Genomic DNA, 27,987 nt, shown 5'->3' on the forward strand with positions numbered 1-27,987 from the left:
CTACCTATATACAACTTTGTTCCATTAATTTGTTTATACTTCAACTAGGTTCAAGTTTGAAACCATACCCTGGTAGGATCCTGAAGTGTGGGTGTGCCTGTAGTCTGTCTCCCAATGGACTCTCTGGGTCAGGGGAGCCAGGGTGAGCCGTATTGGATTCCAGTTGGAGGCATTCCTCCCTGCCCAGGTCTTAGCTGTGAAAGCCACCGCGCCACGTCCAAAAACAAATAGCCTGTGCTAATACATGCTATACAATCTCTAGGTTGGCTTTAAGTTTTCCAAATAACGCTGTGGGTAAAATGTGCAGCATGTTGGCTGTGTGTGTCTGTTTTTGTTTCCCATGTTTAACTAACACATACCTGTCAGTGTGGACCTGAGCCTACCTCTTTAACTTCAGTAGAGAATGAAACCAGCTCAGAAAAGCCTCTTCTTTACTTGATCCCCCTGCCAGACAGCTTTCCAGGGTTTCCTTCTCTGTTTAGGAACCCAGGAACCAAGCTCAGCGTGACAAGTCTCCTCTTGATTGTGGGAGGTCCCATGAATCACACAATAAAATGGAGTGAACTCCGGGTTAGTGAGGCAGGCGGAGTGAGGCATGCTGGGTAGTTGGTGCCCATCTGCTCTGGAATGTGTCCTACAATAGGTGTGGACAGGACAGGTGTGTGGTGTGAGTGTGTATGTGGAACATGGCAGTAGAGAAGCTTAAACACCTGACTAGAGGTCGACCGATTTATGTTTTTCAACGCCGATACCGATTATTGGAGGGCCAAAAAAAGACGATACCGATTAATCGGACGATATTTATTTATTTATTTGTAATAATGACAATTACAACAATACTGAATGAACACTTATTTTAACTTAATATAATACATCAATAAAATCATTTTAGCCTCAAATAAATAATGAAACATGTTCAATTTGGTTTAAATAATGCAAAAACAAAGTGTTGGAGAAGAAAGTAAAAGTGCAATATGTGCCATGTAAGAAAGCTAACGTTTAAGTTCTTTGCTCAGAACATGAGAACATATGAAAGCTGGTGGTTCCTTTTAACATGAGTCTTCAATATTCCCAGGTAAGAAGTTTTAGGTTGTAGTTATTATAGGAATTAAAGGACTATTTCTCTCTATACCATTTGTATTTCATTAACCTTTGACTATTGGATGTTCTTATAGGCACTTTAGTATTGCCAGTGTAACAGTATAGCTTCCATCCCTCTCCTCGCCGCAACCTGGGCTCGAACCAGGAACACATCGACAACAGCCACCCTTGAAGCAGCGTTACCCATGCAGAGCAAGGGGAACAACTACTCCAAGTCTCAGAGCGAGTGACGTTTGAAACGCTATTAGCGCGCACCCCGCTAACTAGCTAGCCATTTCAGATCGGTTACACCAGCCTAATCCCGGGAGTTGATAGGCTTGAAGTCATAAACAGCGCAATGCTTGAAGCACAGCGAAGAGCTGCTGGCAAAACGCACGAAAGTGCTGTTTAAATGAATGCTTACGAGCCTGCTGGTGCCTACCACCGCTCAGACTGCTCTATCAAATCATAGACTTAATTATAACATAATAACACACAGAAATACGAGCCTTAGGTCATTAATGTGGTCGAATCCGGAAACTATCATCTCGAAAACAAAACGTTTATTCTTTCATTGAAATACGGAACCGTTCCGTATTTTATCTAACGGTTGCATCCATAAGTCTAAATATTCCTGTTACATTGCACAACCTTCAATGTTATGTCTTAATTACGTAAAATTCTGGCAAATTAGGCGGCCCAAACTGTTGCATATACACTGACTCTGCGTGCAATGAACGCAAGAGAAGTGAAACAATTTCACCTGGTTAATATTGCCTGCTAACCTGGATTTCTTTTAGCTAAATATGCAGGTTTAAAAATATATATTTCTTTGTATTGATTTTAAGAAAGGCATTGATGTTTATGGTTAGGTACACCTTGGAGAAACGATACGCACCGCATCGATTATATGCAACGCAGGACACACTAGATAAACTAGTAATATCATCAACCAGGTGTAGTTAACTAGTGATTATGATTGATTGTTATAAGATAAGTTTAATGCTAGCTAGCAACTTACATTGGCTTCTACTGCATTCGCGTAACAGGCAGGCTCCTCGTGGAGTGCAATGTAACTGACTTGCCTAGTTAAATAAAGATTAAATAAAGGTGTAAAAAAAACATTTTTTACCGGGCACTAACTGTTGCGTGCGTGCGTTCAAAGTTTTCTTGAAGGCTTGTGGATTTTGTGTTAGTGTTAAGGTCATACAAGGACCTCTGTTATTCTCCCTGCCATGTTTGTAGTTTAATGCTGTAGAATATGGGTTTGACCGAATTCAGTCAAAACAGAAAATGTGTGTCAGTCTGTTTCTTGTGAAAACAGTGAACAACTTGTGAACATTTCTGAATTATAATATTGGCCACAAAGACAAAATATTTTTTTAAAGCTAATTTCTTACAATTCTACACATTTTGACTTGGGTGGAGAGAAACATGTACACTTGTAAAGCTAGTTCCTGCAATTCTATATATTTTGTCTACACATATTGTCATGGGGCAACAAAAAATAAAACAGTTTTTAAGCAAATTTCCTGCAATTCTACACATAATACCATTTACCAATGCCATTTTCTTCTGCTGAGTGATCCCAACATAACTATATAAATTTGCCCCATGTCATGACATGTTTACAACCTTTCATTCTCCCTAACTGTCTAGTTTATATTTTGGTGATACTTAGTTCTCAAAGATGATCTAATTTAAATATATACTTCATATGGGGTTTTAGTCATTTACACTGAAACCTTTTTACTTGCCCGCCGCTGCTTGTATTAATATAGGGGAAACACTGGGTTTATGCCTGTGCTTTATGATTTGTAGAATATGATGTGTATCGTGCCTACGACCCAACGTTTTGAATGGCTTCATGTGGTTTTGCAGTCAGTCAGCTTGTAGGCAGCATTTGACCAACGTGGAAAGCACTGGTAAATGGTTCTAACATGGCAGGACTGATCTATTAGAGAGTAAAGGCGCCTGTAACAATTATCTTCAATGGACAGGAGCAGGCAGGTTGATTTCTGAAGGCATAACACAATCTTATTACTGTAATTCACTTCACTTAGAAGCAATAGTATAATTCCAGGAAATGGTCCATTTAACAGTGAAATAACTCCACCAAGGGTCTTTACTTTGGAGGGGACCTAGGAGTTATTTTCTCATTCTTTTCATATCCATTTAAATGTAAAGGCAATGGCAGAGAAGCGTTGAAGGGTGTAGTAAAGTAAATAACACGACCTAACAAGACCGTGTCAACAAATGACTGGTAATGAAGCGAGACATTGACGTCACAGCAAAAGAAAACCTCTGAAATTAAGCAATCAGAATAACTCATGTGTATTTGCATCGGTATGAAGAGAGTTTGGGCCTTATGTGATTTAGTTTTAAGCAGCAAGTCTTTCTACAGCATACTAACCCTGTTTCTCTCTTCTCTCCCTGCAGAGAATCTTCAACTCATTTGTGTACACAGAAAAGACCTCAAACAGAGAGACCGAGGTACAGCAGGTGAGTCACTGGGTGCTCCTTCCTGTGTGTGTGCACCCGTGCGTGTGTGTGCATAGTATGTGTGTTTGTGATTGTCTGTGCTGCAGTAAACACACAACAGAGGGAAAGAGGGCTTATTAAAATTCTACAGCTGCCGCCTCATCGGCTTATAAGTTCTCTTTCTGTTTTCCTCTATCCTCCACTATCCCCTCCTCTATCCCCTCCACTATCCCCTCCAGTCTGTTGTTTGCTCCTCTGGGGAGAGGAGATGGAGTCTGCTGTTTGCTCCTCTGGGGAGAGGAGATGGAGTCTGCTGTTTGCTCCTCTGGTGAGATGAGATGGAGTCTGCTGTTTGCTCCTCTGGGGAGAGGAGATGGAGTCTGTTGTTTGCTCCTCTGAGGAGAGGAGATGGAGTCTGCTGTTTGCTCCTCTGGTGAGAGGAGATGGAGTCTGCTGTTTGCTCCTCTGGGGAGAGGAGATGGAGTCTGCTGTTTGCTCCTCTGGTGAGAGGAGATGGAGTCTGCTGTTTGCTCCTCTGGTGAGAGGAGATGGAGTCTGCTGTTTGCTCCTCTGGGGAGATGAGATGGAGTCTGCTGTTTGCTCCTCTGGTGAGAGGAGATGGAGTCTGCTGTTTGCTCCTCTGGTGAGAGGAGATGGAGTCTGCTGTTTGCTCCTCTGGTGAGATGAGATGGAGTCTGCTGTTTGCTCCTCTGGGGAGATGGAATCAGCAGAGAGAGACAACGGCAGACAATGGTCAAAAGCTGCCTATAGAAGGATGCATAGTTGTCTCTGTCTGTCTCAGGGGTCTCTCTGTCTGTCTCAGGGGTCTCAGGGGTCTCTCTGTCTGTCTCAGGGGTCTGTCTCTGGGGTCTGTCGGCCTGTCTCTGGGGTCTCTTGTTCTGTCGGTCTGTCTCTGGGGGTCTCTCTCTGTCTGTCTCTGGGGTCTATCAGTGTGTCTCTGGGGTCTGTCTGTCTGTCTGTCTCTGGTGTCTCTCTCTCTGTCTCTGGGGTTTCTCTCTGTCTCTGAGGTCTCTCTCTGGGGTCTCTGAGGTCTCTCGGTGTGTCTCTGGGGTTTCTCTCTGTCTCTGGGGTCTCTTGGTGTTTCTCTGGGGTCTCTTGGTGTTTCTCTGGGGTCTCTCGGTGTGTCTCTGGGGTCTCTCGGTGTGTCTCTGGGGTCTCTCGGTGTGTCTCTGGGGTCTCTCGGTGTGTCTCTGGGGTCTCTCGGTGTGTCTCTGGGGTCTCTCTCTGTCTCTGGGGTCTCTCTCTGTCTCTGGGGTCTCTCTCTGTCTCTCTGGGGTCTCTCGGTGTGTCTCTGGGGTCTCTGTCTCTGGGGTCTCTTGGTGTGTCTCTGGGGTCTCTGTCTCTGGGGTCTCTTGGTGTGTCTCTGGGGTCTCTTGGTGTGTCTCTGGGGTCTCTTGGTGTGTCTCTGGGGTCTCTCGGTGTGTCTCTGGGGTCTCTCGGTGTGTCTCTGGGGTCTCTCGGTGTGTCTCTGGGGTCTCTCGGTGTGTCTCTGGGGTCTCTCTGTCTCTGGGGTTTCTCTCTGTCTCTGGGGTTTCTCTCTGTCTCTGGGGTCTCTCGGTCTGTCTCTGGGGTCTCTTGGTGTGTCTCTGGGGTCTCTTGGTGTGTCTCTGGGGTCTCAGACCACATAACAGTGACATTTAAAGTAAAGGCCAGCTAGAGCTAATGGAAGGGTTTCTCTGTTTCTGTTCAGCTCTATGGAATGATCTTGATGGGCTGGTTATTTAGTAACATTCACCCAGTCTGGTACTGATCCGGGTCACAGCTCTCCTCCCTAACCCAGCCGTATTCTAGCCCTAGCCGTAACCACACTGAACCAGAACAACACAATACAACTGCATGGTCTGAGACCGGCTGGCAAGAGCTACAGCAACCACAGAGCCCAATATGTGTTATAGTGAAGGGGATAGAGGTCAGGGGAGTGAGCGGTGAGGCCTGGTAGGAGGGTGGGTGGCTGGGATTTGTGGGTAAAGAGAGGGTGGGAGGTCAGGGAGGGGAGGGTGGTTTTGGCTATGGAAAATAGTCAGACTCTAAACCTGTGCTTTGCAGTTCTTGGGTTTCTAGTTTCTCTGCAGTCATTAATGGGTGTTTCTCTATTTACCCCGTTGTGGTACACACACACACACACACACACACACACCGACACCGACACCGACACCGACACCGACGCACAGACACAATACTGCTGTGGTACACACACACACACACACACAGACATACTGCTGTGGTACACACACACACACACACACACACACACACACACACACACACACACACACACACACACACACACACACACACACACACACACACACACAGACATAATACTGCTGTGGTACACACACACACACACACAGACATAATACTGCTGTGGTACACACACACACACACACAGACATAATACTGCTGTGGTACACACACACACACACACACACACACACACACACACACACACACACACACACACACACACACACACACACACACACACACACACACACACACACACACACACACACACACACACACACACACACAACCATACTGCTGTGGTACACACACACACACACACACACACACACACACAGCCATACTGCTGTGGTACACCACACACACACACACACACAGACATAATACTGCTGTGGTACACACACACACACACACACACAGACATAATACTGCTGTGGTACACACACACACACACACACACACACACACACACACACACACACACACACACACACACACATAATACTGCTGTGGTACACACACACACACATAATACTGCTGTGGTACACACACACACACAGACATAATACTGCTGTGGTACACACACACACACACACACACACACACACACACACACAGACATAATACTGCTGTGGTACACACACACACACACACACACACACACACACACACACACACACACACACACACACACACACACACACACACACACACACACACACACACACACACACACACACAGACATAATACTGCTGTGGTACACACACACACACACACACACACACACACACACACACACACACACACACACACACACACACAGACATAATACTGCTGTGGTACACACACACACAGACATAATACTGCTGTGGTACACACACACACAGACATAATACAGTCCACATTGGGGCTAATTGCTGTGTGAGCATGCTGGTCCGGCCCAGTCTGAGGGGGTTTACAGTATGGATGAGTCCCAAATGGCACTATAGTCAGGCTGCGTAGTGCACTACTGTTGACCTCAGCCTTATGGCCTGTAGTCAGAAGTAGTGCACTATATAGGGAGCCATTTGGGACTGATCCTATGTACAGTGTGGCTGTGACGCCGCTGGGCCTGTATAAAGCACTAATGGGAGCAGCGGCTGTCTGATTTAATAGGAAAAGCAGCTGGCTGATTAAGGGTATCGCGGTCAATGGGTCAGATTTCTCTGTTCCTGGCCTGGGCCAGGGCTGTGTTGGCAGGCATGGCTCATTATGCGATGTGGACAGACATGGCGACTGGTTGCCGTAGTTGTGGTTCTGTCCTGTTTTTTTCCAGGCAGTAATTGAATGTAGTGACTTCAGTCTTTGAGTCTTTAAAAAAACACAATTTTAGTCATTTAGCAGACACTCTTATCCAGAGTGACTTACAGAAGCAATTAGGGTTAAGTGCCTTGCTCAAGGGCACGTCGGCACATTTTTTTTACTAGTCAGCTCATGGATTCAAACCAGCGACCTTTCGGTTACAGGCCCAACACTCTTAATCGCTAGGCTACCTGCCGCCCCAGTCGTGTTACTGTGTAGGCCTAAAGCTGCTGTATGTTAGGAGTTGGCGTTAGTTGTGCTTGTCTGTGTTCATTTCTGTTTTATTGTATGCAGGCTATGTAGCCTATGTGTTTGAATGCATGTGGGTGTGAGTTGCGACGGTCCCGTAGGTTCTAACTAGGTTCCCTGTGGGGGCTTTTCATTGGCTCCAGAGCAGGAACAGGTACCTGTTGTGAGGAGCTGCTGGTGAGCTGGTTATTAGTGTCCCCAAGGGGGAACCCTTTTTGCATGAGGCTCAGAGATGTGTGCACTCAGCCATGACTTCCCCTCTGAGAGCTGTAATGTATACCTAGCTTTAGCTAACACACTTACACAGAACAGAGAGTAATGTTGAGCAAAAATTCACTGAAATCTTATATTATTTTTTGTTTTTTAAACAACTAATTGACTGACCGGTTCAGTCATTTGAATTCAATTATTATAATTTTTTCTGTGAGTTTTCAGTAGAGAATTGTAGTTTCCAACAAGCCAATATTCTACATAGTTCAGCGCCAAAAACGTGGTAATTAACTGCAATGACCATAATCCACTTGTCCGTTCTGTGTGTTTCTTTAACGCCTGCTACATTAGGTTAGTGTGGGGAAGCCACAGAAGAATGCGCGATGGAGAGAGATAGAGAGCTGTTGCTTCAAGGTATCTCTACCTGAAAATACACTAAGTGATTGATAGTTGGTATTCAGCAGTTGTAAAAGTATGCCTTATTTACTTTGAAGAACTACTACAATAGTGATTTTGTCAGACAGCATAGGCAACCGCTCTATAGAGATGAGATGACTTGGAATGACTTGGAAGTTATCAAATGTAATATACACAACAACTGAAATATTTAATTAAAGTAATGTGAATAAATGATGCTTATTAAGTGATAAGCAGTCATGAGAAGTCACTACCATCATGGACTTTTAATAATAGTTTTATTCTGTGTTACAGCATTCAACCCACAGAATACTCAGTGCATTTAATAGTAATAAAAAAAAATCCTAAACCATTATTTTTTGATAATCAAATCGAACCAACCTCAAAAAGCACACATTGCTCAGCACCAACACAGGGGACTAGTCAGGCTTAACACTAACCAGCAGGATTAAATGATCTGCCCTTTGTTTAGGAGGGACTAGATTTTCTTTTTCCTTCTTGGTTTCCATGCCTTTGAGCGTGTAACACAGGTTTATTCCTCACTAGCCCTCCACCATCCGTCATGACTTCTCCTCAACGTTGACAGCTTTCACACAGAGTCTGGTTCTGAGGGGCTTTGATGCTGTTCACAGATCTTTCCCTTGGTAATTCAGCCAGTATGTATGAGGACCCTGTGTGTATTATACGTGCCTTGTTCAAACTGTGATTAATACAGAACGTAGTCTATCTGACCTATAGAATGGGAGGGTACTCATACATGCTACTCATACATGAATAGGTGCTCAACTAAGGAACTTCATCTTCTGACTGAGTGTGTGCTGTAATTCCCCCATGATGATGACGAGGACCTTATGTACCATGTCATACAGAATATATCTAACTGTGTGTTTGTGTGTGTGTGTGTGTGTGTTTGGTCGGTCGTAGCTTGCGAAGAAGATCCGTGAGAAGTTTAACCGCTACCTGGATGTGGTGAACAGGAACAAGCAGGTAGTGGAGGCGTCATACACAGCCCACCTGACCTCTCCTCTGACCGCCATCCAGGACTGCTGCACCATCCCCCCCTCCATGGTTGAGTGAGTATTAACCTAAACCTGATCCACAAACCCCTTACCCCCTTCCTGTGTTTAAATGTGTTTTGATCCTTTCTAGGAACACTTATCTCCATGTGTGCTGTGGTGGTGGTAGTGAGCAGCGGTGGTGGTGGTAGTGAGCACCGGTGGTGGTGGTAGTGAGCAGCGGTGGTGGTGGTAGTGAGCAGCGGTGGTGGTGGTAGTGAGCAGCGGTGGTGGTGGTAGTGAGCAGCGGTGGTGGTGGTAGTGAGCAGCGGTGGTGGTGGTAGTGAGCAGCGGTGGTGAGCAGCGGTGGTGGTGGTGGTGAGCAGCGGTGGCGGTGGTGGTGAGCAGCGGTGGCGGTGGTAGTGAGCAGCGGTGGCGGTGGTGGTGAGCAGCGGTGGTGGTGGTAGTGAGCAGCGGTGGTGGTGGTGGTGAGCAGCGGTGGTGGTGGTAGTGAGCAGCGGTGGCGGTGGTAGTGAGCAGCGGTGGCGGTGGTAGTGAGCAGCGGTGGCGGTGGTAGTGAGCAGCGGTGGTAGTGAGCAGCGCCGGTGGTGGTAGTGAGCAGCGGCGGTGGTGGTGGTGGTAGTGAGCTGCAGTGGTGGTGGTAGTGAGCTGCAGTGGTGGTGGTGGTGGTAGTGAGCAGCGGTGGTGGTGGTGGTAGTGAGCAGCTGTGGTGGTGGTGGTAGTGGGCGGTGGTGGTAGTGAGCATCAGCGGTAGTAGTGGTGGTGGTGAGCAGCGGTAGTAGTAGTAGTGGTGGGGGTGAGCAGCAGTGGTGGTGGTGATGAGCAGTAGTAGTAGTAGTGGTGGTGGTGATGAGCAGCGGTAGTAGTAGTTGTGGTGGTGATGAGCAGCGGCAGTTATAGTACTGGTGATGGTGATGAGCAGTAGTAGTAGTAGTGGTGGTGGTGATGAGTAGTAGTAGTAGTAGTAGTAGTGGTGGTGGGGATGAGCAGCGGTAGTTATAGTAATGGTGATGTGATGAGCAGTAGTAGTAGTGATGGTGGGGATGAGTAGTAGTAGTAGTGATGGTGGGGATGAGTAGTAGTAGTAGTAGTGATGGTGGGGATTAGTAGCAGTAGTAGTAGTAGTAGTAGTGATGGTGGGGATGAGCAGCGGTATTTATAGTAGTGGTGATGGTGATGAGCAGTAGTAGTAGTGATGGTGGGGATGAGTAGTAGTAGTAGTGATGGTGGGGATGAGTAGTAGTAGTAGTAGTAGTGATGGTGGGATGAGTAGTAGTAGTAGTGATGGTGGGGATTAGTAGCAGTAGTAGTAGTGGTGGTGATGAGCAGTGGTAGTTATAGTAATGGTGATGGTGATGAGTAGTAGTAGTAGTAGTGGAAGTGGTGATGAGTAGTAGTAGTAGTGATGGTGGGGATGAGCAGTAGTAGTGATGGTGGTGATGAGCAGCGGTAGTTATAGTAGTGGTGATGGTGATGAGCAGTAGTAGTAGTGATGGTGGGGATGAGTAGTAGTAGTAGTAGTAGTGATGGTGGGGATGAGTAGTAGTAGTGATGGTGGGGATTAGTAGCAGTAGTAGTAGTAGTAGTAGTAGTGGTGGTGATGAGCAGCGGTAGTTATAGTAGTGGTGATGATGATGAGCAGTAGTAGTAGTGATGGTGGGGATGAGTAGTAGTAGTAGTAGTAGTGATGGTGGGATGAGTAGTAGTAGTAGTGATGGTGATGAGTAGTAGTAGTGGTGATGGTGGGGATGAGCAGTAGTAGTAGTAGTGATGGTGGGGTTGAGCAGCGGTAGTTATAGTAGTGGTGATTAGTAGTAGTAGTAGTGGTGGTGGTGATGAGCAGCGGTAGTGGTGATGAGTAGTAGTAGTAGTGATGGTGGGGATGAGTAGTAGTAGTAGTAGTGATGGTGGGGATGAGTAGTAGTAGTGATGGTGGGGATGAGTAGTAGTAGTAGTAGTGATGGTGATGGTGATGAGTAGTAGTGGTAGTAGTAGTAGTAGTAGTGATGGTGGAGATGAGTAGTAGTAGTGGTGATGGTGGGATGAGCAGTAGTAGTAGTAGTGATGGTGGGGTGCAGCAGCGGCAGTTGTAGTGGTGAGTAGTAGTAGTAGTAGTAGTGGTGGTGATGAGCAGCGGTAGTTATAGTAGTGGTGATGGTGATGAGTAGTAGCATTAGCAGTAGTAGTAGTAGCAGTAGTAGTAGTGGTGGTGATGAGCTGCGGTAGTTATAGTGATGGTGATGAGCAGTAGTAGTAGTGGTGGGGAGTAGTAGTGGTAGTAGTAGTAGTAGTAGTGATGGTGGAGATGAGTAGTAGTAGTGGTGATGGTGGGATGAGCAGTAGTAGTAGTAGTGATGGTGGGGTGCAGCAGCGGCAGTTGTAGTGGTGAGTAGTAGTAGTAGTAGTAGTGGTGGTGATGAGCAGCGGTAGTTATAGTAGTGGTGATGGTGATGAGTAGTAGCATTAGCAGTAGTAGTAGTAGCAGTAGTAGTAGTGGTGGTGATGAGCTGCGGTAGTTATAGTGATGGTGATGAGCAGTAGTAGTAGTGGTGGGGATGAGTAGTAGTAGTAGTAGTAGTAGTGATGGTGATGAGCAGCAGTAGTAGTAGTGATGGTGGGGATGAGCAGTAGTAGTGATGGTGGGGATGAGCAGTAGTAGTGATGGTGAGGATGAGCAGTAGTAGTGATGGTGGGGATGAGCAGTAGTAGCAGTAGTAGTGGTGATGAGTAGTAGTAGTAGTAGCGGTGATGGTGGGGATGAGCAGTAGTAGTAGTAGTGGTGATGAGTAGTAGTAGTAGTAGTAGCGGTGATGGTGGGGATGATCAGTAGTAGTAGTAGTAGTGGTGGTGGTGGGGATGAGCAGTAGTAGTGATGGTGGGGATGAGCAGTAGTAGTGATGGTGGGGATGAGCAGTAGTAGTAGTAGTGGTGATGAGTAGTAGTAGTAGTGGTGATGGTGGGGATGAGCAGTAGTAGTAGTAGTGGTGGTGGTGGGGATGAGCAGTAGTAGCAGTAGTAGTGGTGATGAGTAGTAGTAGCGGTGATGGTGGGGATGAGCAGTAGTAGTAGTAGTGGTGATGAGTAGTAGTAGTAGTAGTAGCGGTGATGGTGGGGATGATCAGTAGTAGTAGTAGTAGTGGTGGTGGTGGGGATGAGCAGTAGTAGTGATGGTGGGGATGAGCAGTAGTAGTGATGGTGGGGATGAGCAGTAGTAGTAGTAGTGGTGATGAGTAGTAGTAGTAGTGGTGATGGTGGGGATGAGCAGTAGTAGTGGTGGTGGTGGGGATGAGCAGTAGTGGTGGTAGTAGTAGTGGTGATGGTGGGGATGAGCAGCAGCAGTTGTAGTAGTGATGGTGGGGATGGGCAGCAGCAGTTGTAGTAGTGATGGTGGGGATGAGCAGCAGCAGTTGTAGTAGTGATGGTGGGGATGAGCAGTAGTAGTAGTAGTGATGGTGGGGATGAGCAGTAGTAGTAGTAGTGGTGATGAGCAGTAGTAGTAGTAGTAGTGGTGATGGTGGGGATTAGTAGTAGTAGTAGTAGTGGTGGTGATGGTGGGGATGAGCAGTAGTAGTGGTGATGGTGGGGATGAGCAGCAGCAGTTGTAGTAGTTGTGGGGATGAGCAGCAGCAGTAGTAGTGGTGGGGATGAGTAGTAGTAGTAGTAGTGATGGTGGGGATGAGTAGTAGTAGTAGTGATGGTGGGGATGAGTAGTAGTAGTAGTGATGGTGGGGATGAGTAGTAGTAGTAGTGATGGTGGGGATTAGTAGCAGTAGTAGTAGTGATGGTGGGGATGAGTAGTAGTAGTAGTAGTGATGGTGGGGATGAGTAGTAGTAGTAGTGATGGTGGGGATTAGTAGCAGTAGTAGTGATGGTGGGGATTAGTAGCAGTAGTAGTAGTGATGGTGGGGATGAGTAGTAGTAGTAGTGATGGTGGGGATTAGTAGCAGTAGTAGTAGTGATGGTGGGGATGAGTAGTAGTAGTAGTAGTGATGGTGGGGATGAGTAGTAGTAGTAGTGATGGTGGGGTTGAGCAGCAGCAGTTGTAGTTGTTGTGGGGTTGAGCAGCAGCAGTAGTAGTGGTGGCGGTGAGCACCACTGGTCTGCTCTGCCCCCATTTTAATCTCCCAGACAGATGTGGGGGATTATGGGTAATGGATTTTTTTGATGGCGTAGTTGTGTGGTTAGTAGGCTCAGAGTGGTGTCAGGGAGGAACTTTCTCTGAAGTCAATGCGCTTTCCTCCAATCTCCCACTACAGCAGGAGAAAACACACCTCAAACGACAGAGAGATAGAGTGGAGCGCTGCTTTCAACCCTAATCTCTACTGCACCAGCTGTCTACAACTCCCAATGAGCACGGTTACATGCACACAATAATACGATTATTGTGGATAGTCAGATAATATAATAGTTTGTTTAAAACGTTTACATGCTTTGCAAGAATGATTTCCCTTATAATCTTGGACACATCTGAAATCAGGCTACTTCAGTGGTTCCCAAACTTTTTATTGTCCCGTACCCCTGCAAACATTCTACCTCCAGCTGCGTACCCCCTCTAGCACCAGGGTCAGCGTCTCAAATGTTGTTTTTTGCCATCATTGTAAGCCTGTACGATACATTTATTAAACATAAGAATGAATGTGAGTTTCTGTCACAACCCAGCTCGTGGGAAATGACAAAGAGCTCTTTTAGGACCAGGGCACGAGTAATAATAATAATGATCATTAATTTTGCTCTTTATTTAGCCATCTTACATATAAAACCTTATTTGTTCATCGGAAATTGTGAATATCTCACCACAGGTTAATGAGAAGGGTGTGCTTGAAAGGATGCACATAACTCTGCAATGTTGGGTTGTATTGGAGAGAGTCTCAGTCTTAAATCATTTTCCACACACACTGTATTTAGTTTTCATGCTAGTGATGGCCGAGAATCCACTCTCACATAGGTACGTGGTTGCAAAGGGCATCAGTGTCTTAACAGCTTGATTTGCCAAGGCATACTCCTGAGCGCAGCCCAATCAAGAAATCTAGCAGTGGCTTCTAATTAAATTATCTTTTCACATAACCGCTTGTTGCAATTTCGATGAGGCTCTCTTTTTCAGATATCGGTAAGTGGGCTGGAGGCAGGGCATGAAAGGGATAACAAATCCAGTTGTTTGTGTCATTCGTTTTGGGAAAGTACCTGCGTAATTGCGCACCCAACTCACTCAGGTGCTTCGCTATATCACATTTGACATTGTCCGTAAGCTTGAGTTCATTTGCACACAAAAAAACATACAATGATGGAAAGACCTGTGTGTTGTCCTTGTTAATGCAGACAGAGAAGAGCTCCAACTTCTTAATCATAGCCTCAATTTTGTCCCGCACATTGAATATAGTTGCGGAGAGTCCCTGTAATCCTAGATTCAGATCATTCAGGCGAGAAAGAACATCACCCAGATAGATAGGCCAGTCGTGTGAGAGAAAACATCCCCCAGATAGGCCAGTCATGTGAGAGAAAACATCCCCCAGATAGGCCAGTCATGTGAGAGAAAACATCCCCCAGGTAGGCCAGTCGTGTGAGAAACTCGTCATCATGCAAGCGGTCAGACAAGTGAAAATTATGGTCAGTAAAGAAAACTTTAAGCTCGTCTCTCAATTCCAAAAAATGTGTCAATACTTTGCCACTTGATAACCAGCGCCCTTCTTTATGTTGTAAAAGCGTTACATGGTCGCTGCCCATATCATTGCATAGTGTAGAAAATACACGAGAGTTCAGGGCCATTTGATGTCACACAGCTGTCCAGTACTTTAAAAATATCATCTCCTGTTGTCCTGGTTTCCAGTGGTTTGCAGAAGAGGATGTCTTCCTTAATTGACCCCCCATAAATGTAACGGACATATACCAGGAGCTGTGCCAGGCCCGCCACGTCTGTTGACTCATCCAGCTATAACGCATAGAATTCACTGGCTTGTATGCAAAGCACTAATTGTTTCAAAACATCTCCTGCCATGTCACTGATGGGTCGTGAAACAGTGTTGTTTGATGAAGGCATTATCTGTATAGTTTTTTGGCCTTTTCCCCCAGCATTGTCCCAGCCATATACGTGGCTCGGTAGCTCACCATATAAGACGCTTCTAGCCCCTTCTTATTAATGGTATCTGTTGTTTTTATGTCTTATTACTCAAAAGTCGTCTTAATTCTCACTCAAACTCCTGTGGCTTATTTTTCAAATATCCATGTTTTGTTTCTAAATGTCTGCGTGAGAGTGAAGGTTTCATTGAGTTGTGAGCTAGTACTTTTGCACATATAACACACTGCGGCTGAGGAAAGGCACTACTCCCAACATAAGTGAACCCCAAATCAATGTAGTTCTCATCATGTTTGCAGCTCTTCGATGGTCCAACGTCCCTGTCTGTTGTTCGGTGCTTTCCTGGGTAAGGGGGCAGTAGCTCTTCGGCCGCATCAGATTCACAACAGTCAGTGTCCATGCTAGCTGGGCTAACAACAAATGTAGAATTACTGATGTTAGCATTGGATGTGCTCGTGGAAGCAGAACAACTTGTGTCGTCGACAGGTGTAGTACTGCTGGTAGTAGCAATACTTACAGAATTTAATCACAATTTAGTCGGCTAGGCTTCACACTCACTCACTCACTCACTCACTCACTCACTCACTCACTCACTCACTCACTCACTCACACACTCACTCACTCACACACTTTATGTAGAGAAAGGGATAGCTGTGGTGGATATACTCACTGAGTAGAAGGTTATAGAAGATGTTGGGCACGTGGCGGGAGGAGAGGAGGGTTAAACCAAATTCAGGCTCACTTCTGAGGGCTGCCTGTCGGTCTAATAGCAGGGCATCGCCCCCACAACTTGAAAGCATCCCACTGGGGAAAAGCTGACAGCTCCTACTTTGAGAAAGTTAATTTAGGAGCGTGACCGTTTGGGGTTGTGTGGAATAACTTTTTCTCTCCCCAGGGTCACACAGTCCCAGCCAGGAAAATTAGAGATTCTAACATCTGATCTGCGTCAGTGCAATGCCACAGCAGGACTTCGAACGAGGCCTGTTCTCGAACTCTAACTCAGTGCTGTGCTGGGCCCTCCAGAGAGGCTGGTGGCAGGCCCATGCATCCCCAGGTCAGGGGGTCTTTCAATGGGCTTCAAGTCAGCTGCTGCTGCCTGCTCCTGGGTCAGACGGCCGGTCATAGCCTGGGGTGGTTAACAGGATGTCCAGGGTTGAAAGTACATTTCATTTCTTACTGGTATGGGACACCCAAGTGTGCACATGCATATGTTTTTTAATATACTGCAAAAATGACAGGGTAGCCTACTCTACTGTCACAAACAGATCAATAAAAACGATGCTGTCTGATCCATATGATGGGCCTACGAAAAGGGGAGACATACAATATGACGACCATTTAACCTGGAGGAGGAAATTATTGTCCAAAAACAAGAAGTGGCACTGACCCAGTAATGAAGACAGTGAATATGCACACTCACCGGGGATGTGGCCGATGTTCTCTGCTGGTGCCAATGAGATAGGCTACTGTTCGCCCAATTAAGTTAAAATAACAAAAAGACAGATTGGAGTCTTTTCATTGTCGTCTCTTTACAGCAATAGCCATTTGCTTTCCAAATAGTTTTTCCTCGATTGAATTTTTAAATACTGCGATATGCCTGGCTGGGTCTCTGCTTTTCACTGACAGTCACAACTCAACAATACATCTATTTGGTATTTGCAGTGCGCTGCACAACTTGTGGGGCCTTCCGACTGTAGGCTATGTGATTTAAAACAATCCTCAGCTTTTAAATATATATATTTTTTTAGCTAATGACCAAATCATGCTTTCTGGTTTAGGTATCTATTTTGAATGATTTTACTTATTTCAAACCAAATGTAATTTGTCACATGGGCTGAATACAACAGGTGTAGACCTTACAGTGAAATGCTGAATACAACAGGTGTAGACCTTACAGTGAAATGCTGAATACAACAGGTGTAGACCTTACAGTGAAATGCTGAATACAACAGGTGTAGACCTTACAGTGAAATGCTGAATACAACAGGTGTAGACCTTACAGTGAAATGCTTACTTTCAAGCCCTTAACCAACAATGCAGTTCTAAGAAAATACCTAAAAATTTAAGTAAGAGATAAAGAAAACAAATAATTAAAGATCAGCAGTAAATAACAATAGCGGGGCTATATACAGGGTGTACTGGTACAGAGTCAATGTGGAGACTATATACAGGGGGTACTGGTACAGAGTCAATGTGGAGACTATATACAGGGGGTACTGGTACAGAGTCAATGTGGAGGCTATATACAGGGTGTACTGGTACAGAGTCAATGTGGAGACTATATACAGGGTGTACTGGTACAGAGTCAATGTGGAGACTATATACAGGGTGTACTGGTACAGAGTCAATGTGGAGGCTATATACAGGGTGTACTGGTACAGAGTCAATGTGGAGACTATATACAGGGGGTACTGGTACAGAGTCAATGTGGAGGCTATATACAGGGGGTACCGGTACAGAGTCAATGTGGAGCCTGTATACAGGGGGTACCGGTACAGAGTCAATGTGGAGGCTATATACAGGGTGTACCGGTACAGAGTCAATGTGGAGGCTATATACAGGGTGTACCGGTACAGAGTCAATGTGGAGGCTATATACAGGGTGTACCGGTACAGAGTCAATGTGGAGGCTATATACAGGGGGTACTGGTACAGAGTCAATGTGGAGGCTATATACAGGAGGTACTGGTACAGAGTCAATGTGGAGCCTGTATACAGGAGGTACCGGTACAGAGTCAATGTGGAGGCTATATACAGGGTGTACCGGTACAGAGTCAATGTGGAGACTATATACAGGGGGTACTGGTACAGAGTCAATGTGGAGGCTATATACAGGAGGTACTGGTACAGAGTCAATGTGGAGGCTATATACAGGGTGTACCGGTACAGAGTCAATGTGGAGGCTATATACAGGGGGTACCGGTACAGAGTCAATGTGGAGGCTATATACAGGGTGTACCGGTACAGAGTCAATGTGGAGGCTATATACAGGGGGTACCGGTACAGAGTCAATGTGGAGACTATATACAGGGGGTACTGGTACAGAGTCAATGTGGAGACTATATACAGGGGGTACCGGTACAGAGTCAATGTGGAGGCTATATACAGGGGGTACCGGTACAGAGTCAATGTGGAGGCTATATACAGGGTGTACTGGTACAGAGTCAATGTGGAGGCTATATACAGGGGGTACCGGTACAGAGTCAATGTGGAGGCTATATACAGGGTGTACCGGTACAGAGTCAATGTGGAGGCTATATACAGGGGGTACCGGTACAGAGTCAATGTGGAGACTATATACAGGGGGTACTGGTACAGAGTCAATGTGGAGACTATATACAGGGGGTACCGGTACAGAGTCAATGTGGAGGCTATATACAGGGGGTACCGGTACAGAGTCAATGTGGAGGCTATATACAGGGTGTACTGGTACAGAGTCAATGTGGAGGCTATATTCAGGAGGTACCGGTACAGAGTCAATGTGGAGGCTATATATAGGGGGTACCGGTACAGAGTCAATGTGGAGGCTATATACAGGGGGTACCGGTACAGAGTCAATGTGGAGGCTATATACAGGGTGTACTGGTACAGAGTCAATGTGGAGACTATATACAGGGGGTACTGGTACAGAGTCAATGTGGAGACTATATACAGGGGGTACTGGTACAGAGTCAATGTGGAGGCTATATACAGGAGGTACCGGTACAGAGTCAATGTGGAGGCTATATTCAGGAGGTACCGGTACAGAGTCAATGTGGAGGCTATATACAGGAGGTACCGGTACAGAGTCAATGTGGAGGCTATATACAGGGGGTACTGGTACAGAGTCAATGTGGAGGCTATATACAGGGGGTACTGGTACAGAGTCAATGTGGAGCCTATATACAGGAGGTACCGGTACAGAGTCAATGTGGAGGCTATATACAGGAGGTACCGGTACAGAGTCAATGTGGAGGCTATATTCAGGAGGTACCGGTACAGAGTCAATGTGGAGGCTATATACAGGGGGTACCGGTACAGAGTCAATGTGGAGGCTATATACAGGGGGTACCGGTACAGAGTCAATGTGGAGACTATATACAGGGGGTACTGGTACAGAGTCAATGTGGAGGCTATATACAGGGGGTACTGGTACAGAGTCAATGTGGAGCCTATATACAGGGGGTACCGGTACAGAGTCAATGTGGAGGCTATATACAGGGAGGTACTGGTACAGAGTCAATGTGGAGGCTATATACAGGGGGTACCGGTACAGAGTCAATGTGGAGGCTATATACAGGAGGTACCGGTACAGAGTCAATGTGGAGGCTATATACAGGGGGTACCGGTACAGAGTCAATGTGGAGACTATATACAGGGGGTACTGGTACAGAGTCAATGTGGAGGCTATATACAGGGGGTACTGGTACAGAGTCAATGTGGAGCCTATATACAGGAGGTACCGGTACAGAGTCAATGTGGAGGCTATATCCAGGAGGTACCGGTACAGAGTCAATGTGGAGGCTATATTCAGGGGGACCGGTACAGAGTCAATGTGGAGGCTATATACAGGGGGTACTGGTACAGAGTCAATGTGGAGCCTGTATACAGGAGGTACCGGTACAGAGTCAATGTGGAGGCTATATACAGGAGGTACCGGTACAGAGTCAATGTGGAGGCTATATACAGGGTATTACGGTACAGAGTCAATGTGGAGGCTATATACAGGAGGTACCGGTACAGAGTCAATGTGGAGGCTATATACAGGAGGTACCGGTACAGAGTCAATGTGGAGGCTATATACAGGAGGTACCGGTACAGAGTTAATGTGGAGGCTATATACAGGAGGTACCGGTACAGAGTCAATGTGGAGGCTATATACAGGAGGTACTGGTACAGAGTCAATGTGGAGGCTATATACAGGAGGTACCGGTACAGAGTCAATGTGGAGGCTATATACAGGAGGTACCGGTACAGAGTCAATGTGCGGGGGGAACCGGTGTTGAGGTAATTATGTACATTATTTCTGTATAGATATGAGTAAGCTAATTAGGCTATATAATTTTGGCAATATAATTTTATTTACTTTCGGGAAAGCTTAGCTTCCCCTAGCTTTATGGACACACCGCCTATGCCTTTTACTGTGGCCTAAACACAACCAGTCATGATGATTTCATCGGATTGACAAACAATCACTTAACAAAAGCGCTCCTGTAGGCTACCCATGCACATTTGTTCACTCACAAAATACCCAACAGTGCACCGTGCACCTTTTAATTTGATGAATGGAAAGAGACAGCTGTTAAGAAACACCTATGTGTATTGTAATGACATTCTGTGATTATCATTAGGCCTACACTTGTAGCCTGAAATGTCTCAAACTCATTTCCGCTTTGACAAAATGTTGCCTAACTGTTGGAATGCTTTCATCAATGGTTGGTCTGATGGCTGGGTTTCAGGTCTAGTCAACATATCAATACCTGAAAATAGCACATGTTTCTGTTATAGTGACTAATCTTCAGGTAGATGGGTACCAGCAAGATCAGTTGGTACCAGCTAGGTCAGTTTCTTATTTTCAGTTGCAGATGACTATATCAATTGCCACATGTCTAATAATGTATCATAAAGCCATTCATTTAGTTGTAGAGTGTGTGGATTTACAGACACTGCTCATTTGCCCGCCTCCTGTGTAAGCTAGTAGAATGTAGTATAGAAAGCTGCCATAACTGTCACTTCTACTGCAGCTCTGCTCCCAGTGCCAGACAGAACACAGACACCCCCTTCAGACAGACGGAAGGCTCTAGCTACAGTATTAAATTGAACACAATATATCTGTTTCTCTCTGACTACAGCTACCTCAGGAAGACCAGCCAGCCAGGTAGGCAGGTAGAGATGAGAGAAGGTGTTTAGCTGGATAGCTGTGTGTTTAGATAATGACAGGGTTTATACAGGGTTTTATTGTTATAATGGTTATTCCCAGGCTGTCATTTACTAGTTGGAGGCTGGAGGAAAAGCTGTATTGTGTTCCACCCAATCACTTCTGATGTTTTTGTCTGGTTACAATCTCCAGTGTGGTGGTATAGTAGTGTTGCTCTGGGGATAATATGATAAGGACAAAGTGTAATCGGACAGTATTCAGACACCTCGACCTTTTCCACATTTTGTTACATTACAGCCTGTTTCTAAAATGGATACAATTATTTTTCCCTCATCAGCCTGCCCCATAATGACAAAGCGGAAACAGGTGTTTACAATTTTTTCACACACATAAAAAACATAAATTCCCTATTCACATAAGTATTCAGACCCTTTGCTATGAGACTTGAAATTGAGCTCAGGTGCATCCTGTTTCCATTGATCATCCTTGAGATGTTTCTACAACTTGATTGGAGTCCACCTGTGGAAAATTCAATTGATTGGACATGATTTGGAAAGGCACACACTTGTCTATATAAGGTCCCACAGTTCACAGTGCATGTCAGAGCAAAAACCAAGCCATGAGGTTGAAGAAATTGTCCGTAGAGCTCCGAGACAGGATTGCTGCAGCATTCAAGGTATCCAAGAACACCGTGGCCTCCATCATTCTTAAATGGAGCTAGGTTCTTGGGCTCTGGTCTGAGCTGGGATCAGGAATGTGGGGTCAGCTGTTTTTCTGTTTGCTCAGTGTGTGAGCAAATGAAGCCTCTGTTTGAACATGAGGTAGATATAGAGAGGGATGGATGAGAAAAGAGGAAAGAGAGGGGCTTAACTGACCTAAAAAGCTTGAAAATGGGCCGATGGTACCTCTCTCACTGACTGACTGACTGACAGACACTGTCTGTCACACCACATGCTTCTGTCCATATCAGGAGATTTCAGGAGGCCTCGTTATAAGCTAGCTAAAGCTTCAGGTAATAGAAGAGCGGCATGCGATTCTGGTATAAGGAAATGCTCCCTCTTAATGCAGCTTCAGGGGTTGTTTCATATACAGTACCAGTCAAAGGTTTGGACACAACTACTCATTCAAGGGCTTTTCTGTATTTTTACTATTTTCCACATTGTAGAATAATAGTGAAGACATCAAAAGTATGAAATTACCCATATGGAATCATGTAATAAACAAAAAAGTGATAAACAAATTAAATATTTGATATTTTAGGTTCTTCTAAGTAGCCACCCTTTGCCTTGATGACAGCTTTGCACACTCTTGGCATTCTCTCAACCAGCTTCATGAGGTAGTCACCTGGAATGCATTTCAATTAACAGGTGTGTCTTGTTGAAAGTGAATTTGTGGAATTTCTTTCCTCAATGCGTTTGAGATGATCAGTTGTGTTGTGACAAGGTAGGGGTGGTATACAGAAGATAGCCCTATTTAGTAAAATACCAAGTCCATATTATGACGTCAGTACATCATTACTTTAAGACATGAAGGTCAGTCAACCTGGAAAATGTCAAGAACTTTGAAAGTTTCTTCAAGTGCAGTCGGCAAAAACCATCTAGCGCTATGATGAAACTGGCTCTCATGAGGACCGCCACAGGAAAGGAAGACCCAGAGTTACCTCTGCTGCTGAGGATAAGTTCATTAGAGTTAACTGCACCTCAGATTGCAGCCCAAATAAATGCTTCACAGAGTTCAAGTAACATGCACATCTCAACATCAACTGTTCAGAGGCCTTCATGTTCGCATTGCTGCAAAGAAACCACTAGTAAAGGACACCAATAAGAAGAAGAGACTTCCATTGGCCAAGAAACATGAGAAATGGACATTAGACCGGTGGAACTCTATACTTTGGTCTAATGAGTCCAAATTTGAGATTTTTGGGTCCAATACCATGTCTTTGTGAGACGAAGAGTAGGTGAACGGATGAGCTCCACATGTGTGGTTCCCACCGTGAAGCATGGAGGAGGAGGTGTGATGGTGTGGGGGTGCTTTGCTGGTGACAGTGTCAGTGATTTATTTTGAATTCAAGGCACATTTAACCAGCATGGCTAACAGCGTTCTGCAGCGATACGCCATCCCATCTGGTTTGCGCTTAGTGGGACTGTAATTTGTTTTTCAACAGGACAATGACCCAACACACCTCCAGGCTGTGTAAGGGCTATTTGACCAAGGAGAGCAATGGCCTGGCCTCCACAATCACCGACCCCAACCCAATTGAGATGGTTTGGGATGAGTTGGACCACAGAGTGAAGGAAAAGCAGCCAACAAGTGCTCAGCATATGTGGGAACTCCTTCAAGACTGTTGGAAAAGCATTCCTCATGAAGCTGGTTGAGAGAATGCCAAGAGTGTGCAAAGATGTCATCAAGGCAAAGGGTGGCTACTTTCAAGAATTTCAAATTTCAAATATATTTTGATTTAATTTTGATTTGATTTTGATTTTTGGTTACTACATGATTACATATGTGTTATTTCATAGTTTTATGTCTTAACTATTATTCTCCAATGTAGAAAATAGTAAAAATAAAGAAAAACCCTTGAATGAGTAGGTGTCCAATCTTTTGATTGGTATTGTATATTGATTTATTTTCTACCCTTTTTAAAACCTGAGATGTTTTTCAAAACCCTCATTTACACGCAAGGTTTTTCTCTTTCTCCTCCCTCCCTCTCTCTCCTCTTCTCCTTCTCTCTTCTTTCTCTCTCCTCCATCTCTCTCCCTCACTCCTGCACCGCTCTCATTCTCCTGGTTTTGATGTTGAATTCAAAGCACTTGCAAATGTATATTTTCTCTGGAACATTTTCTTAGCCTGCTCATGTAAAGTGTGTTGGAGGAGAATAATAATGACTGTACCCTGATGGGAATTAAATGTCTGAAGTTCAAAGCATCTTGTTCATCAGAGCAGCTGTCAATCAGACACACTCTCTCAAGCTCCGGATGGGGTGGCGAGAGAGAGGATGACGTTTGTGTGTGTGCGTGCGATAGGGAATAACAGGTTACTGGTGGATGGTTGTGTTGGTGTGTGAGCCAGCAGGGGTGTTGGATCAAAGGGACCTGGCCATGGTGCAGGGTGGAGCAGCCTGCTCCCCTGAGACGCCCCTCTCCTCTCCCCATCCATCTATCAGCTTTTCTTTAGTAGCTGAAGCAGCCTGAAAACATTGCTGGGATGGATAAGACTAGCTGCTATGACCTCATGGAGTGACCAGGGGGCTGCCAACCCTATGTGATAGGGAATCTACTGGGCTTAGAGCAACCAGACACCCACCACCCCCCAGACACCCACCACACACACTACTTGTACCCCACCTATGCATGTGGTGCATCACTGGGAGGATGAGATAAGCATATATTCCACACAGCATGGGCATCAGTGAGATCCTTGTTGCAGTTTGCATCAGCACACTATGTATTTCAGATTCAGTCCAGATTCAGTTTCTCTTTCTATCTTTTTATTATCGTCCTCCTGCCTTCTCTTTCTGAGGGATATTCTCTTTCTGAGGGATATTTAACCACTATGGTGGTTAAGTGAAATATATGTCCAATTGGTTCTGTTGTAAACATGTCTTTATCTTTATTCAGGTTTGATGGTAACTTCAACACCAACGTGTCCAAGACCATCTGCTGTGACAGGCTGTCCCCCACGGTCAACAGTCGAGCCTTCAACCCTGGACGGGACCTCAACTCAGGTGGGTCACCTTCTACTACTATCACCCCTTACCCCCCTCACTTCCCCCTTACCCCCCTCACTACCCCATTACCCCTACCACCCCTTACCCCCCTCACTTCCCCCTTACCCCCCCCCCCCCCCCCCCACTACCCCATTACCCCCCTCACTTCCCCCTTACCCCCCCCCCCCCCCCATTACCCCTACCACCCTTTACCCTCCTCATTACCCCATTACCCCTACCACCCCTTACCCCCTCACTATCCCTTACCCCCTCACTACCCCTTACCCTTACCACCCTTTAAGGCAACCCATATTTCTAAGAAATTAATATTCCTCACCATATGGTTACATCTTAAAAGGAAAAGGGCTTTGAACCCAGATGGAAATAATGAACTGTGCCTGTTCCACGCATTAGACCACTTTGTATTCTGTTTTCTCCCCTCCTCTCTGCCCCTTCCCTTTTCCTACTCTCTCTCTCTCTCTCTTTCTCTCTTTTTCTCTGAGATCAAAGGAAGTATTTTGGTCTGCTTCTCCATTCAGGAACTGGATGTTTTTCTCATTCTACATTATAAGGCTTTGTCGGGCCTTCTGCACTGCTGTTAGCCAATCATAATCACATGTGATGACGTTATCATTTAACCTGTGCATCAGAACACTCCCAGTCAAAGTCCAATCAACAATGAACACTATAAATTCTGTCTGATCCGTTTATTAGTTATCATGGCAGAATATCACTAACCCATGCCCTGACTGTACTGAAGCAGCTACAGTATTAGCCCTAATCACACACTTGCTAGTTGTCATTTTAGTCTCGATGTGGAAACGCTGGCAAAGTCAACCACTATCTCACATACACCCCTCCTCCTCTGTAAGGACTGTAGAAACCCCACAGCTTGTTCCCCTACCCGTCTCTTAGTCTCTCACACCCTCTCCGTCCAAATTCCAGGCCGCTCCGGCTTCGAAGCAGATTAGGGCGATTCATCTTCATCTCAGAGCTTATTTTTCCAAAGCATTCATCAGGAGTTCATGTTACCGCCAAGCCTCCATTCCTCAGCCCGTCTTGACCTCCGGCCTCTGCTAGCATTCATCGTCCCCATTTGTCTGGACCCAGTCTGAACAACCAAAGAGAAAGGAGGAGGGAAAGATGAGGGACAGAGAGAAGAAATAGGAAGATTATCCAGAGGAGGAGAGAGTGAGAAATGACTGGGGGAGGGAGAGAAGTGAGAGTGAGAAATGACTGGGGGAGGGAGAGAAGTGAGAGTGAGAAATGACTGGGGGAGGGAGAGAAGTGAGAGAGTGAGAAATGACTGGGGGAGGGAGAGAAGTGAGTGAGTGAGAAATGACTGGGGGAGGGAGAGAAGTGAGTGAGTGAGTGAAGAAAAAGGTAGAGTGAGACGGTGTCAGGTGATCTGTTTTTCCTGGACTCGTCCTTCTGGTTATTGTTTTCCTCATCCTGGACTCGTCCTTCTGGTTATTGTTTTCCTCATCCTGGACTCGTCCTTCTGGTTATTGTTTTCTCCTTTCTGTTATCTCCTTTCTGTTTTCTCCTTTCTGTTTTCTCCTTTCTGTTTTCTCCTTTCTGTTATCTCCTTTCTGTTATCTCCTTTCTGTTATCTCCTTTCTGTTTTCTCCTTTCTGTTATCTCCTTTCTGTTTTCTCCTTTCTGTTATCTCCTTTCTGTTATCTCCTTCTGTTTTCTCCTTTCTGTTTTCTCCTTTCTGTTATCTCCTTCTGTTTTCTTTCCTCCTTTCCCTAGACTTTTTTTGCTCTATTTTTATAGCCTTTAGCAGATGCTTTTATCCAAAGAGAATTAGTCATGCGTGCATACATTTTACATATGGGTGTCCCCGGGAATCGAATCCACAATCCTGTCATTACAAACCCCATGCTCTACCAACTGAGATGCCATAGCCATTATACACTTCCAAAAAATTGTCAGAATTAATCTAAGATAACTCAAGAAATTTGTCATTAATTTAGATGTTTTTGCTGAGGAGATCTTAGTCGTGCAATTTTACATCTAACTAAGATGGTATGTGCAATGTTTATTAATAATGTGTATGAAAACGAGTAGTCTCTCGTTGAATGACAACAGACTTTATTGAAGAATCCCTACTGTTGACCAATCACAGACGAAGGGGCGAAGACTTTGGCTACTGACTTCACCAAACTCTTCCGAAGTGTTTCGGCTGTGAAACATGCGGATGCCTTTAGAGTAAGCAGTGGCACTTCAGCCAGTCATCTGTGGTTCTAGTGTTTTCTATACATTAGTGGCAGGATTAAGGGCTGAAACCTAGTAGATATATACAGACTCTACTCTGTTAGCCTGTTTACATGTCCAGAGATTCCTTTTTAATCCTAGATGGAGATGGATGGACTGGCCTAGAGTGCTTATGTATGACAAGCTAGTGTGCCTCAACTCAATATGAAATGCAAACATGCCACTAAGTAGCCCATATCCCCACCATGTTTTAGTGTTGGTCGATATAGGGTACTGTGTTCATGTTGTAGTGTTGGTCTATATAGGGTACTGTGTTCATGTTGTTGTAGTGTTGGTCTATATAGGGTACTGTGTTCATGTTGTAGTGTTGGTCTATATAGGGTACCTGTGTTCATGTTTGTAGTGTTGGGCTATATAGGGTACTGTGTTCATGTTTTGTATGTTGGTCTATATAGGGTACTGTGTTTCATGTTGTAGTGTTGGTCTATATAGGGTACTGTGTTCATGTTGTTGTAGTGTTGTCTATATAGGGTACTGTGTTCATGTTGTTGTAGGTTGTCTATAGGGTACTGTGTTTAGTTTGTTGTAGTGTTGGTCTATATAGGGTAACTGTGTTCATGTTGTTGTAGTGTTGGTCTATATAGGGTACTGTGTCTGTTTGTTGTAGTGTTGGTCTATATAGGTGTACTGTTCATGTTGTTGTAGTGTTGGTCTATATAGGGTACTGTGTTCATGTTGTTGTAGTGTTGGTTCTATATAGGGTACTGTGTTCATGTTGTTGTAGTGTTGGTTATATAGGGTACTGTGTCATGTTGTGTGTGTTGGTCTATATAGGGTACTGTGTTCATGTTGTTGTAGTGTTGGTCTATATAGGGTACTGTGTTCATGTTGTTGTAGTGTTGGTCTATATAGGGTACTGTGTTCATGTTGTTGTAGTGTTGGTCTATATGGGTACTGTGTTCATGTTGTTGTAGTGGTGGGATTAATAGTACTGTGGTCATGTTGTTGTAGTTGGTCTATATAGGGTACTGTGTTCTGTTGTTGTAGTGTTGTGGGATCACCTGTTAAGTCC

The 27,987-nt window shown here is 45.2% G+C and overlaps 2 protein-coding genes across 2 annotated transcripts in view; both read left to right on the forward strand.

The window, feature by feature from the left end:
• LOC120022027 (cytoplasmic dynein 1 intermediate chain 1) overlaps nucleotides 1–27,987 on the forward strand; it is a 464,568-nt gene that overhangs the window by 174,797 nt on the left and 261,784 nt on the right.
• The window catches only part of LOC120021981 (VWFA and cache domain-containing protein 1-like), a 154,714-nt gene that overhangs the window by 28,742 nt on the left and 97,985 nt on the right, over nucleotides 1–27,987 (forward strand). The window contains exons 2-4 of the mRNA XM_038965785.1: nucleotides 3,520–3,582; nucleotides 8,972–9,120; nucleotides 24,607–24,713. Coding sequence (XP_038821713.1) covers nucleotides 3,520–3,582; nucleotides 8,972–9,120; nucleotides 24,607–24,713 — 319 coding nt within the window. The remainder of the gene's footprint in view (nucleotides 1–3,519; nucleotides 3,583–8,971; nucleotides 9,121–24,606; nucleotides 24,714–27,987) is intronic.

Source organism: Salvelinus namaycush, chromosome 27, assembly GCF_016432855.1.
Source record: "Salvelinus namaycush isolate Seneca chromosome 27, SaNama_1.0, whole genome shotgun sequence".
NCBI classification, from domain to species: Eukaryota; Metazoa; Chordata; class Actinopteri; order Salmoniformes; family Salmonidae; genus Salvelinus; species Salvelinus namaycush.